Source organism: Pangasianodon hypophthalmus, chromosome 1 (genome assembly GCF_027358585.1).
Source record: "Pangasianodon hypophthalmus isolate fPanHyp1 chromosome 1, fPanHyp1.pri, whole genome shotgun sequence".
Lineage (NCBI taxonomy): Eukaryota > Metazoa > Chordata > Actinopteri > Siluriformes > Pangasiidae > Pangasianodon > Pangasianodon hypophthalmus.
The window spans coordinates 17,842,880-17,856,690 of NC_069710.1; the positions used below are offsets into that span (position 1 = coordinate 17,842,880).

At 39.9% G+C, this 13,811-nt stretch overlaps 2 protein-coding genes across 3 annotated transcripts in view; one reads left to right on the forward strand and one right to left on the reverse strand.

Annotated features, from left to right (window-relative positions):
• The window catches only part of ulk4 (unc-51 like kinase 4), a 102,202-nt gene that overhangs the window by 35,146 nt on the left and 53,245 nt on the right, over positions 1-13,811 (reverse strand). For both annotated transcript variants that reach the window (XM_026926565.3, XM_026926564.3), the window contains exon 31: positions 3,582-3,630. In XM_026926565.3, coding sequence (XP_026782366.3) covers positions 3,582-3,630 — 49 coding nt within the window. The remainder of the gene's footprint in view (positions 1-3,581; positions 3,631-13,811) is intronic.
• On the forward strand, positions 11,244-13,742 carry LOC113534007 (uncharacterized). Its single transcript, XM_026926566.3, has 3 exons — positions 11,244-11,746; positions 12,254-12,343; positions 12,495-13,742. Exons 1-3 carry the CDS (start codon positions 11,338-11,340, stop codon positions 12,824-12,826), a joined length of 831 nt encoding a protein of 276 aa, XP_026782367.2. The 5' UTR covers positions 11,244-11,337; the 3' UTR covers positions 12,827-13,742.

A 13,811-nucleotide genomic window follows, 5' to 3' on the forward strand; every position in this document is an offset into this window, starting at 1 on the left:
CTTTATAAGGTCGCTGAAATGTCACATATCACAAATATTGGTCAGAATTCCTTGGCAGTGTGAGGGAATGGGAAAATACAATCCTGAAAATTCAAAACTGCACACACCTCTACTTAACCTTAAATGTGATAAAGTCATAACATTCTGTTAAAACAAAAACCCCCAGTGTTTTCTTGCACAGTATAATAGACTGTAGAATTGGTTTCATCTAGTCTGAGAAATTTCCAAACCAACAAAGTACATTTAGCCTGCTTTCTACCATCTATGCAACCCCAGGTGCATTTTATTATCTTTGTTGCCCAATACACACTCTTTACATGGTGCAGGCATATTTAATAGTGCTAAAATATTAAATGCATCACAGTGCCTTATTCTATAAAACTCACAAATACGGTAATCTTATCTTCAGGTCTGAACTCAGAGTTGAATATGCATTCTCCTTGCAATGACAGCTACAGTAAAAGCAGTTTTATTTCTTCCTCAGAAAATGTGTGCAAGTGGCTACATTTTTCCTCAGCTTGTAGAAACATCAGTGTTCACACTCTTTCTTTAGAGTGATCCGTACTGTCAGGTGACATCATATTCAACAGAAGCCCAAGGCACACAGAGACAGAGGCAGAGTATGTTACTATGGAGTGTACAAAGCTCACAAAAAAGTCTCATATAGGATCAGTGTAGTGAGTTACCTGTTATAGCCAAAGCCAAAGGTAGAAGATAATCTCTGTTAAAACAATGTATTGAATATGTGGCAATTTAGGAGTGTATACACTGAGATTTAATTTCAGAACACAAACACAAAAACTCCTTGCACTGTTGATTAAATTAATCATGCATAAATTTTTTTTTTGTAATGACAAAAATAATTGCCACCCCATGCCAAGCCTGAAATTCATTAGGTCTGTTTTGCTGTTATTTAATTTGGCAGTGAACATCCATCAAATATTCCCATATGAGGCATGCCAAAATGCAAGGACGTAATAACAGTGGACTTCCACAGAGCAATTCACATCTACTTAAGTGCCTTTTTCACAGTGGCATATTGGATAAGGAGCAACTTGGGCAGTGCACTCTTAAAATGTGTACTGCTAACAGTGGACTGAGGCCAGAGGAGGTTGACCGTTGACAGAGACTGGGAGTTTCTCTCTAATGAGAATGGAACCTTCTGCACAAGACGTCTCACATCTCTACTTCATTAAGTCTGCCAGCCACTTACACATTACGCTTTGATGGGTCAGTCCTGACTGCTTCATTTACATAATAACTCAGGGTAAGGTGAGCATCGAACTATTTAGCACCCGCTCCAAAAAGAGCCTGATTTCCCAGGGCTAATATAGTATTTCACTTCATAGTTTTATGACCAGTGCACATATATGTAGGTAATATGTAAATTAGAACAAAGTAATAATAATGAGTAATTGACAGAGCCTGTTTTTCAAACAGTAGTAGCAGACCCACTAATGGTCATCTGGATTCAGGGGGGGCATATATCTAAAAGAGTTCAGGATCAGAAGAAGGTCATTTGTAATGTCATTCCAAGCAGAACTAACCCTGTCAGGGATATAAATTTTATAAGTCATTTTTATATACAGTATGTGTGGCAGCGAAAGTGTGGTCAAACACCAGCTGTGAATGGAAGGAGGAATTGCGGAGAATGAGTGGGGTAATGGATGAATGGGTGCACCTATGCGTGGTGAATGAGAAAGTTTATTTACAGACTGTTTGTTTCAGTGAGTGTTTTTGATGGAGAGCTGCCATTGATCTTGTCAAGACAACAGAAGATAATAGAAATGTTGTTTTGTTTTCATTAAAGTACATTAATTTGCTAAAAGAAGTACTGAAGAGCATAGGAATAAAAATAAACTAAAAAAGTAAACAAAGCCTGCCTCCATTGATTATACTCACCGGTTACTTTAAAGGGAACACCTCATTTATGCAGTTATCTAAATCAGCCAATCGTGTGGCAGGAGCACAATGCAAAAATCATACAGATGCAGGTTAAGAGCTTCAGTTAATGTTCACATCAAACATCAGAATGGGGAAAAAATGTGCGCCATAACATTACCCGTGGCATGGTTTTTAGTGTCAGATGGGCTGGTTTAAGTATTTCAAAACACATCCTTTGAGTGGATGGTCTGCATGCTGAAAAACCTTGTTGATGAGAGAGATCAGAGGAGATTGACCAGACTGGTTTGAGCTGACAGAAAGCCTACAGTAACTCAAATAAGCATTCTTTAAAACCATGGTGAGCAGAAAAGCATCTCAGAATGCACAACACATCAAACCTTGAGGTGGATGGGCTACAACAGCAGAAGACCATATCAGTTTCCACTTCTGTCAGAGGCTTTGAGGCTACGATGGGTACAGACTCACTGAAACTTGACAGTTGAAAACTGGAAAAAGACCAACTTCAACTGTCTAATTTGGGCGAGGCTGTGTCCATAATAGCCTCAGATTCCTGTTTTTGGCTGACAGGAGTGGAACTGCCTGGAAGGATATAGTAACTCATATAATCACTCTTTAAAACCATGGTGAGCAGAAAAGCATCTCAGAATGCACAACACATCAAACCTTGAGGTGGATGGGCTACGCCAGCAGAAGACCATATCAGTTTCCACTTTTGTCTAGTTTAGGTGAGTCTGTGCCCACTGTAGCCTCAGATTTCTGCTCTTGGCTGGCAGCTGTTGAACCCAGTGTGATCTTCTGCTGTGGTTTTAAAGTATGATTATATGAGTTACTATATCCGTCCAGGCATCTTGAACCAATCTGGCCATTTTCCTCTGATCTCTCTTATCAACAAGGCATTTACACCCAAAGAACTATTGCACACTCAATGTTTTTTGTTTCTCACACCATTCTGTGTAACCTCTAGAGACTGTTGTGTGTGAAATTCCCAGGAGAACAGCAGTTTCTGAAATACTCAAACCAGCCCATTTGGTACCGATATCCATGCTATGATCAAAGTCAGAGAGATCACACTTTTCGTTATTCTGATGTTTGATTTGAACGTTAGAACAAAGCTGTTGACCTGTATCTGCTGGATTTTTTGCATTGCACTGTTGCCACATGATCGGCTGATTAGATAACTGTAAGAATGATGAATGTGCAGGTGCAAAGGTATTCTTAATAAAGGGGATGGCGAGTTATTTATTTTTCAGTTATTTGAAGACACTATCACCCCAAATCAAAACTGTTGGCCAATTCACTATAGCTTGTACTTGTATTAGCTAGTCACTAGCAATAGCTGCAGAAAAACACATGTTGCTACTTCACAGTAATGCAACAGCCAAAATATCTGTTTATGCCCTGAACCATTCAAAATGTCTTTCTTTGAAAGACTTTCCCTTCACAGAGTGTGGAGCACTGTGATGCCCTGTTTCATCTGAACCACATTGAGAGACTTTCTCCCCTCAGACTCACATAAAGGTAAACTTTAAATTTCTGTAGTGAGGTATGATTCCCATAAAGTGTACAATTTTCTGGATGCTTTATTCTTTACTAAAGCTGGTTTGGGAGACCCAAGGCAATAAATAAATCACACTAACAGAGAGAAGATCCAGCCTAGAGGCTCTGTGAGCACTTACCGCTATGACTTCAAAGATGGCAGGCAGTAGACGACTCTCTCTGACGAGCCTGCATTAAGGACACACACAAACACACACATATACCACATGGCATCATGTTCATAGTCTGTCTTCATTACTGTGACACTCATGCATGTATTAGGCTTTGGTACTTTATGAATGTGATGCTGATGGCTGAAAGCTCTAAGACGCAAAGATCAGTCATCTAAGAAAATAACCTTTGACTAATACCTTCAGGAGAAAAGCATGAAAATAAGAGAAAGATGGGTGAAAGAGAAGATGAGAGAAAATTAGGGAAGAAACAAGTTATGCAGGGGAACAGAGAGAGAGAGAGAGAGAGAGAGTGAAAGAGAGAAGGAGAGGTAGGGAGAGAGTGTTCTATAAGGCTTGGCACTGAGGAGTAATGTGAGTCTTTATTGAAAATGACTTTGCTCACACTGTTATTGATTAAGCCCTTTGATTCACAGCCAATTACCATATGTATGTAAAAGCCGTCAAAGGAGAATGCCACAATACTGGGTGAAAATGAGAACTAGATTGAATGAAATTAGCTAAAGGGTCACTCTCAGAATATTAATCATGATGCTTGCCTTGCACTAAACAATGATACACTGCGTGGCTGGAAAGCATTTGCCCATTCTCCTCATGACATATCTTTGGCACTGGCTAATGCCTATGTGCTATAAGGCGCAACAGAGACACAGCTCAACACCTGATGCAAAGCCTGAGCTGAGGCAAATCGTACTCTAAACTGCTGCAGGAGTGGAAAAGCGTGAATAAAGACATGGTCACACAAAAGTCAAAGGAGTTAAATATTTATTATACACAGATTTGCCAACGTGGCTAACAAAATAATCTTAGCAGGTGGCATTAAAAAAAACAGAATCTTACCACAAAAACAAGGACAAAAAATATATACGTTTAACTGCAATCTGAAGAAATGTCTGAGCGTATAGGTTTATTTTATTGTTAAAAAATTAATATAAGTGCATGTCTAGCCTGCAGTCCAGTCCATATCCACACTGTGTTGCACATAATAATAAACTGCCTACAACTGCCTTGCACGTAGACAGTTCATGTGATAGAGCCAATGTGCATGTATCAATAGCATATTATTTCTTTTGGATATTAGGCCACTGTGGCTTTCAGGTTGCTCCTGTATGACTCAAGGCTTAACAGAAAATAAAAGCAAGGTTTTATCTTTTTGGCAATTTCAAAATGTCATCCTCCAATAACCCTAAATTAGACCAATGAACTACAATATTTAGATGTTCAATGTTCATCAATATTCCATCTGTATAGATATTAACTATTATCACGTCTCAGCTAAAAATGTTAAAATAACCAAAGTTGGCTTGTAACCTTTTCTTAAGGATACAACACACAAGCCTTAAACACCTGAGTATCATAATTGTCAATGAGAAATGAATATGGTGATTAATATTAGAGAATACCTTTCTGCCCTTTCTCCTTTGTTTGAACCAAAGACCTCATCTATCTGCCACCCTTCTCATAACACACCATCATTTACGAGCACCATCATTTACCAGAACCAAGGGGCACAGTCACAATTACTCACCCACACACATAGAGGACAGCAGAGCTGATGAATGGGACTACTTTATCTTCCTGTCAGAGAGAGAGAAGGGGAAGCTTGATGGCAGACTTTCCTCTATATTACGCACTGTATGCCTGTCTGTAGTCCGACTGCACTCCATTAGTTCTTTAAAGGGTAAGCAACCAAGGAGTCAGAGCATCTATCCATCTTACTCAACAACTACATGTTTACAGAAGCAAACAGGGTCAAGAGGAAGGGTGTGACAGGAAGGGCTGTATCTGTATACAATATTCAACCAATGATCTTCCCCCTACATCAGAAGAGGTACACACGGCACACACTGATTGCACTACAGAGGAATTATTACCACTGGGATGCTCAGAGAACATTTTGCCATAAATATCAAAATTATAATGATCTTCTGAGTTGATATTTTTTGGTTCAAACTTAAATTGGTCTATTTTAGCAAATTACTTTGCTAAGGGCATCCAACATTGCTTCACTACTCCTACGCTCCAATACTTGTATGTTGAATTTCTCATTAATATGACATTAAGAAAATGGTAAGTGAGAAAGAAGGTCTTGTTTTTTTTTTTTTTTTTAAAGAGATAACAAAATGTAACTGATCTCTTATGTTTGAGATTTACGAAATATTTTTGTCCTATTAAAGGACCTTTGGAGACATTGTGCTATCAATGTCTCCCTGTGATGTCAGCACAGCACACAAGTGCTAACTTCTCACAGGAACAGTGAACAGCACTGACCAACAAATTAGCACCAGAATCACTAAGCAAATCACAAATACTTCAGCATAAACATATTTAATGTGTTTCATGGTGGAGGTTTCCTTAAATCATCACTGGATGATTGGATGTCGTCTCTGGATGATGATGTCTAAATATAGGTAAATAAATAAAGGTAATTTGGCAACAATGATTATATTCAGCAATCATTCATTTGGGTGTTAATACCATGACAAGTTAAAGACCACTAAATTACAATGAAAATTCGTCATATTCATGCCATGGCAGTTTCAATCTCCTCTTTTTACTCCGGAAACTAGGCTTATTTCAGTGATGTTAGTGCCTTGGTGGGTCTTACAACCCTGAGCACATCACATTTCCATTAACCCCTCTATTAAAATGTGCTTTGGTGCAGTCCTGATTTCAGCTGTGCAACATGGTATAGCAGCATTTTCATGGAAACGCGACGTGCACGGATTGGCATTTACACAGGTAAATGTCAGCCCAAATACTGTCTAGCATCTAATGGGAGAATGAACACAATCTCCATGGCTGCAAAGAACATTTTGATGGGATTGGTAATCAGATGGGGAGGAAAGCCGGTGAGTAAAGAGCTCCCATTTCTCTTTTTAATTCTTATACACAACAGCTACGACTCACAACAGCTACGACATTTAGTAGCAGTCACATTTTTATGGTGCTTACATGTGGAGTGCATGATGTCCAAACTATTACTGTCCATTCGCTCCAAATACTATTTTTATGGTATAATCTATGCATCTTCAGGAAAATGGCAGGCAAAGGGCTGGCTGTTGAAATTCATGCACAAGCACCATGCTTTATGTTTTATATCTTACAATCCTGTACATTTGTGCATGAAGTAGATACAGCCCATATTCTGTGAAGTGCGAACATGTTGCATCGGCTTAAAGCACAAATAATCAGTATGACTACAAAAGTAGACATACACTACAAAAACATGCATTTATATTCAAACCTAACACTAGTTAATTATTAACCCAGCTGTGTACAACATCCTATGCAGTATTGTATTTTATGCTTCAAACTACTATTGGATTAGCCTAAATAAAGAAGCTGTTGAATACATGCACTTGTGTCCTGCCTTTTCACACATGTTGCATCTAGTTATGCTTTAAGCATTTTGATTTTGGATCAAGTCAGGTTCTGACATGTACTGATCCATATATGACTAAATAATGGCATAGCCTATAGTGGCAAAGACTAAGGAGCTTTGGCACACATTAGCAAATTGGTATAATACATAGCAGAAACCAAATAGAAATTTGCTCTGTTGTGGAATATGCTCTGCTAAGGCCTGTGATTCACACATATCTCCCACCAAAAACCAACAAACCAACATTCTTCCTGTGATTATTTTCCTTTCTCTATCCACTTTTTCCACTGACCATTTTCAGTCACACAGCAGCCAAGTGCTACTGTGCTGCCGTCAGAGGTTGGCAGGTGGAACTGCCAAACCCACACAATGAAAGTGTTCAGTCTCACACCACACAGCACAGACTCTCAATGTCTCTGTCCCACACACACACACACACTCACACACAGAGAATGTGACATCTCCACAACCTGCTCGCCACGGATGCAATCTGTTCCACACACACCTTGTCCAGTCTAATAAGACTCCAAGAGGCAGTCTTCACAAATCTGTATGCCACTGTGCACAAGAGCTTGTCTCACAAAAGCCCAGAGGAATAATCCATAGCTTTACACTTGAACTGGCCATGTAGTTACTGATTAAATTAATATGTCTTAATGTCCAAGAAAAGCAACATCCCATTAGCTACATCCCCCATAGTGTACCATGTACAAAATATAAGCAACACTACACAACTCTAAGAAAATGGTTCTTCATCACTTACTTAAAAGCAAACCACATTTAGAACAGCCTGCATGAGGGCAAAAGTAGCCGATAGTTCTTGATAATTGGAAAGTTTGAACTGCTAGCCAGACTGATAATGAAGGGAAGACCGTGCTTGTGCACAGAACCTGCTAATGTCCCCAATTTGCAATCTCATTTCGCCAGGAAACCATCAAGTGAAGGTCTTCTCTTTTTTAGGACTTTATCAAGCAGTGGCAAACGCAATTTAATTTCACCATTGTGAGCATAATAGCTCCTCATAGATGCCAGGGTTGGGGGGGTGGGAATGTGGATGGTGGTGACAGACAAACGTTCTTCAATTGCTGACATCAATTTGAATAGTTCAGCAGTACAACGTGCTCTATCAGCACCAAGAAAGACAATGTGTGGAGAGGTCGGGAAGAGCCATTACAGAAACAGCAGGGGGATAAGGAGGAGATAAGGAAAACACACACTCACACATTCCCACAAAGACTATCCACCACTGCTTCAGCTCATAAGGAGAAAGGTGAGCAAAATAAAGGTAGGAGTCAGCACGGTTCTGAACAAGGGAAGTAACTGTTACAGTGGCATTTCCACCTGAACATAATTTGGCTAACAAATGGTTAACTGTACTCTGTGCAGAAGAACCATTCATATGGACTGAAATAATGATGGAGGCATTCACTGTTTGGGTCGAGGATTAGGTCTGTTGTGATGCCTCTTACAGTGTCAGACTTTCTCTTTCAGAGTGTATTACAAATACCAGTGACAGTGTCATGGTCAGTGGATAACAAACTTGTGCTTATTAGCATCTGGGTCGACAGTAAAATTCAAGAGTAATTAGGTCTGTTCCACATGACTGCTGTGTTGGATGTAGCTGTGACTCAGCTTTCTTGAGAAAATAGCTCAGTGTCACTTAATAATCACCATTAGACTACAATCAAATAACAATTAGATGATAAATACGGCTTCCTATGTCTATCTGCTGTATTTCCTGCAACTTGCAGTTCAATATTTTTTATGCCAACTTGCATTGCAATAAGGCACCAGCACCACCTTATATTGCATACACTTTGTATTGCATACATGGCTTTGCACAAAAAAACCACCAGAAACTCCCGAAAAATAAAAAAAAAAGCAGTAATGACAATTTGCATATTTATTATGTACACGAGACGTGCTTGCTGACCCATGTGTCACTTTGTTAGGTGCATTTGTTTCTTAGGTGTTGCCAAGCTCTGATTTAATGGCACAACAAATAGAAAATCTATGACTCTGATCAGGATAAAGCGGTTACTGAAGATTAATGAAGGAACGAAAAAAGAGCAAATGGCACCGCACCTGCAATAATTCTCACTCTAATAAATCTGACTTGTAAATCTGTATCTGTACTGCATCCCTGTCTACTTCTAAAACTCGGAGTGCCAGAAGTAAATTGCTCTTTTGAAAAAAAATTGACCATTAAAACATAGGCAGAAATTCTGTTTTGGCCTATGGTACTGTTTAACTAAGCTAATATTAGCTAGCTAATGCTTACTAAAATATAATTTTTTGGTTAACCAACTTTATTCAATATTCTATAAACTTTAACTAACAGTAAGGTAACAGTTCAAGGTAACAGTAATGTTACCTACCCCAACAACGCTAGCATGTTAGCTCAGTTAGCTACAAATTGGTGTTTCGGTTTACATTATTTTCAGTTACTGTAGAAATGCTATTGCAAGCTGCTTGTGGAAAAACATTTCTTAACGTGAATTGTGCTGCTGCTGCTGCACCATTTCATCTGTGCAGTTTAATCAAGTGCACATTCAAGTACACGTTCAGAGAGAATCCAAGGCTGTGTCCCAAAACACATACTGCATGCTATATAGTAAACTGTAAAGCCAACTGGCCAAGCCAAAGCTAGCCGTGTCTGGATGTGACATGACAACTGCAATTAGTTTATCTTTAACACCTACACCAGCTCCTATAAGCTGATGCATGTACACTTCAATAAATGTTCCGTCAAGTTGACCTGTCACAAAATATGGTACATATACTCATTGAACACTTTATTAGTAACACTATACTAATACTGTGTAAGGCTCTCAAAACAGCCTTCGTAGCATGAATTCCACAAGCTGCTGGAAACATTTCTTTGAGATTCTGGTCCATGTTGACAAGATTGCATCACTCACTTTCATGCTGCGACTCTCCCGTTCCACCACATCCCATAGGTGCTCTATTGGATTCAGATCTGGTGACTGGGAAGGCCAGTGAAGAACACTGAACTCATTGTCATGTTCATGAAACCAGTTTTGCTTTGTGACATGGTGCATTATCATGCTGGAAGTAGCCATTCGAAGATGGGTAAATTATGGCCATGAAGGGATGCACATGGTCAGCAACAATACTCAAATAGGATGTGGCATTCAAGCGATGATTGATTGGCATTAACGGGCCCAAAGTGTGCCAAGAAACCATTCCCCACACCATTACACCACCTCCACCAGCCTGGACTGTTGACACAAGGCTGTTTGGGTCCATGGAATCATTGCCCAATTCTGACCCTACCATTTGTGTGCCTCAGCAAAAATCGAGATTCATCAGACCAGGCTATGTCTTTCCAGTTTTGGTGAGCCTGTGCACACTTCAGCCTCAGCTTTCTGTTCTTGGCCTCAAGGTCTGACGTGTTATGCATTGAGATGCTTTTCTGCTCACTACAACTGTACAGAGTGATTATCTGAATTTCTGTACCCTTTCTGTCAGCTCGAACCAGTCTGGCCATTCTCTGTTGACCTCTCTCATCAACAAGGCATTTCCATCCGCAGAACTGCTGTTCACTGGACTGTCGTGCGTGAAAATCACAGGAGATAAGCAGTTATAGAGATACTCAAACCAGCCCGTCTGGCACAAACAATCATGCCACTGTCAAAATCACTGAGATCACATTATCTGATAGTTGATGTGAACATTACCCGAAGCTGCTGACCCGTATCTGCATGATTTTGTGCATTGCACTGCTGCCATATGATTGGCTGATTAGATAATTACATGAACGTGTAGTTGTACAGGTATTCCTAATAAAGTGCGCTGTGAATGTATGTATGTATGTATGTATGTATGTATGTATGTATCTATCTATCGCATTTATATACAAGCATGGCCACTCTGGCATCCTCATGTAAATTTGTGAACAAAATGAATTGTGGCACTTTTGCATGGCAGCAGTGTGCATCAGCTGTACACTGTGGTGCTACAGGTTATAATATACTGAACTACTCATAGTATATAATTGTCCACTGATAAATCAGACAACACTAGAAAATGGTGGACAAAACAGTGCAATGTATATTAAGTACGGAACAAAGTCAGACACTACTTTGGTCTGTGTGGCTGCAGCTGGACCCCACTCCTACGCTCATTAATCGAGTTACTCAGCGCATGTATACGGATAATCCGATTATCTTTCTTCTTCCCCCCCCTACATCCGCGCATGTGCAAGAAAGCAACCGGAGACAGAGAAAAGCTGCCCCGGAAACTGTAAACACATTTATTCAGCACCACAGGTTTCATTTAACGCTATTACTAGGGAGAATGGCGACAAAGCAGCATTTTTGGAGCGACAGTGAGACAACATTCATGCTGGACGAAATGAAAGATTTGAATATTCTTCAGCTTCTCGACGGGAGGAAATACAGGAACGGTGACATGTTTAAGAAGCTGTCGGATAAGATGGCCTTGGCAGGGTATACACGGAGTGTGGAGCAGATCCGCACTCGCTGGAAAGTCCTGCGGCAGTCTTATTTCAGAGCTAAGAGGCAGAGCAGCAGCAGCAGCAGCAGCGGGGTGAGTCTGGTGGACTGCCCGTATTTCGACACCCTCGAAGATCTTTTAGGACCAATCCATTTCTCAGCCACTGAGGGAAGCGGAGTAGATGTAGGCTTCCAGGAGCTAACGCCAAGCCAGACAGCGGAGGATGTGGCCTCATCGCTATCATCACCAGGTAGGCGTGTGTGGCGCTTGTGTGTTTCTTCACTGCACTCTATACACTCGGACAGCTCATTAGCTTGTTAGCCATATTGCAACTAGTCAATTTATCACCATTTATATTTTGGTGCAGTTGAGTTAGTGCTCTACATTCAATCTAGACAGAATGCCATGATTATGTAATGCTCTAACTGTGTCTGTGTTCTAACCATGTGTCCTACTTTATCAAACTGTCCTTCATAAAGCAATACCACAAGCATTTAGCGCTCAGGAAACGCTTCCACCATAAAACTATCAGTAGCTTAATGTCATAGGTTATGCTGTTATCAGAAAATGCTTCCAGCATTAAAATATATGAAGAAACATTTTATTTATGGGCCTGCAGAAGTGAAGAGCGCATGCGCATAAACTCGATTTGAACTACCATGTGGTTTAGCTAACACACAACACAGAGCTATTCAAGTTATAGCATGTGATTCGGACTCTTAAACTAAAAAGCTTTATGTCTGCTTTCGGGTTACAGAGTGTGTGGAGGACACGGAGACACGAGACATCCAAGTGGAAGCTGAATCAGCGCACCTCGTACAATCAGCACCTCAGCAACCTTCCCCAGGTCAGTCAGTCAGACCTACTCAAATCTATCTAAAGTTCATCAGCTGTCTTTTTTAAACCACATTAATTCCAACGTCCACAAACTTTCTGAATAAAGAGCAAAATACACCAGGCTTCCAGTCAAACTACCTCTTTTTTTTTTTTTTTTCCAGGCTCAAAAATCAGAAAAAAGAGGCGCAAGGTTGATCAAGACCACTACAGTTTCCTGGAGAATTTGCAAAGACAGCATCAGTCGTGGCTGGCAAGGCAGATGCAGCAGCAGCAGGAGCGTGATGAACGTTTCATTTCATCTCTTATGGAGGCCAATGCACAGGCTACAGAACGGGTTGTTTCTTTAATGCTCGATGGTCTCCAGAAGATGATTACTCCACACATGAACAGCCCACATTGTTCGACAGAATTACACCATCCTGCTCAAAACGGAATTTCAAGTCCTCGGTCATCAATAAAGAATGAAGACTTTGAGGACTATGAAACAGGGTAGTGTATGTGTGTAAACTGTTTGGCACATCAGTAAAGCAGAGGCACTCTGCAACACAGAGCTAAGAATGAAGTCCTGGTAAGCTCCATAGAGGAACCACTGTTTTATAAATAGAGTATAACACACAGGCATGCTATATGTTGAACAGCAGCACAAGCAAAGCTGAGAGTAGCACAAGCAAAGTTACCAACATGCATATTTATAAAACCATCACATGAAAAAAAATTGATGCCCTTTTCTCAAAGCCATATATTTTATGTGCATTTGTTGTCAAAACAGCTGTGCTGCCTTTGTGTCCTTCCTGCCTGTCCTACGTCCAAAACCGCTGGGTCAGTAATTTAATATTTACTATATGACAGTTTGTTTAGAACATTAAATACTGACTGTTTATACCATAGCGTTGCTGAATTCTCAAATCGGATACGTCAGATGGCATTAATAAATTTTCTATGAGAGCAGGTGACAGTAGTGCCAGCTCTAAGTCAGAGACAGGTTTATATTCTTGTGCTTGTTCTAATACATTATCTTTTCTATAGTAACAGATAACACAGTGACTTGTATGGAAGATGCTCTGCAATAATCTAAGCCTAATAATATGGATTAAAAAAGGTCTTGTTACTTAACAAGTAAAAACAGATCGTTGATATGGTGAAACCATGTTTTCCTCCATGCGAAAGTCCTCAGGACAGAGGATGTTGCGTGTTTAGGTTTCTTGGGAACATGAGAAGCTACGTTTTTGTTGTTTTTTTTTGTCTTATTAACTCCAAGAGAGAGAAAAAAGCCAGATGCTGGTGAGACTGTTTATACCGTAATACTGGAACTAAATTGTCTCACACACATTCTATAACATTAAATGCTACTATATATGGTTAAAAAACATGATATGTCATTCATTAATAAATTAAAAATTGTAATCATTGGCAAATTGCTGTGGTATAAGAGGAACAAGACATGCTGTTATAGCAAAATAATCAACTTTGGGGTGGTA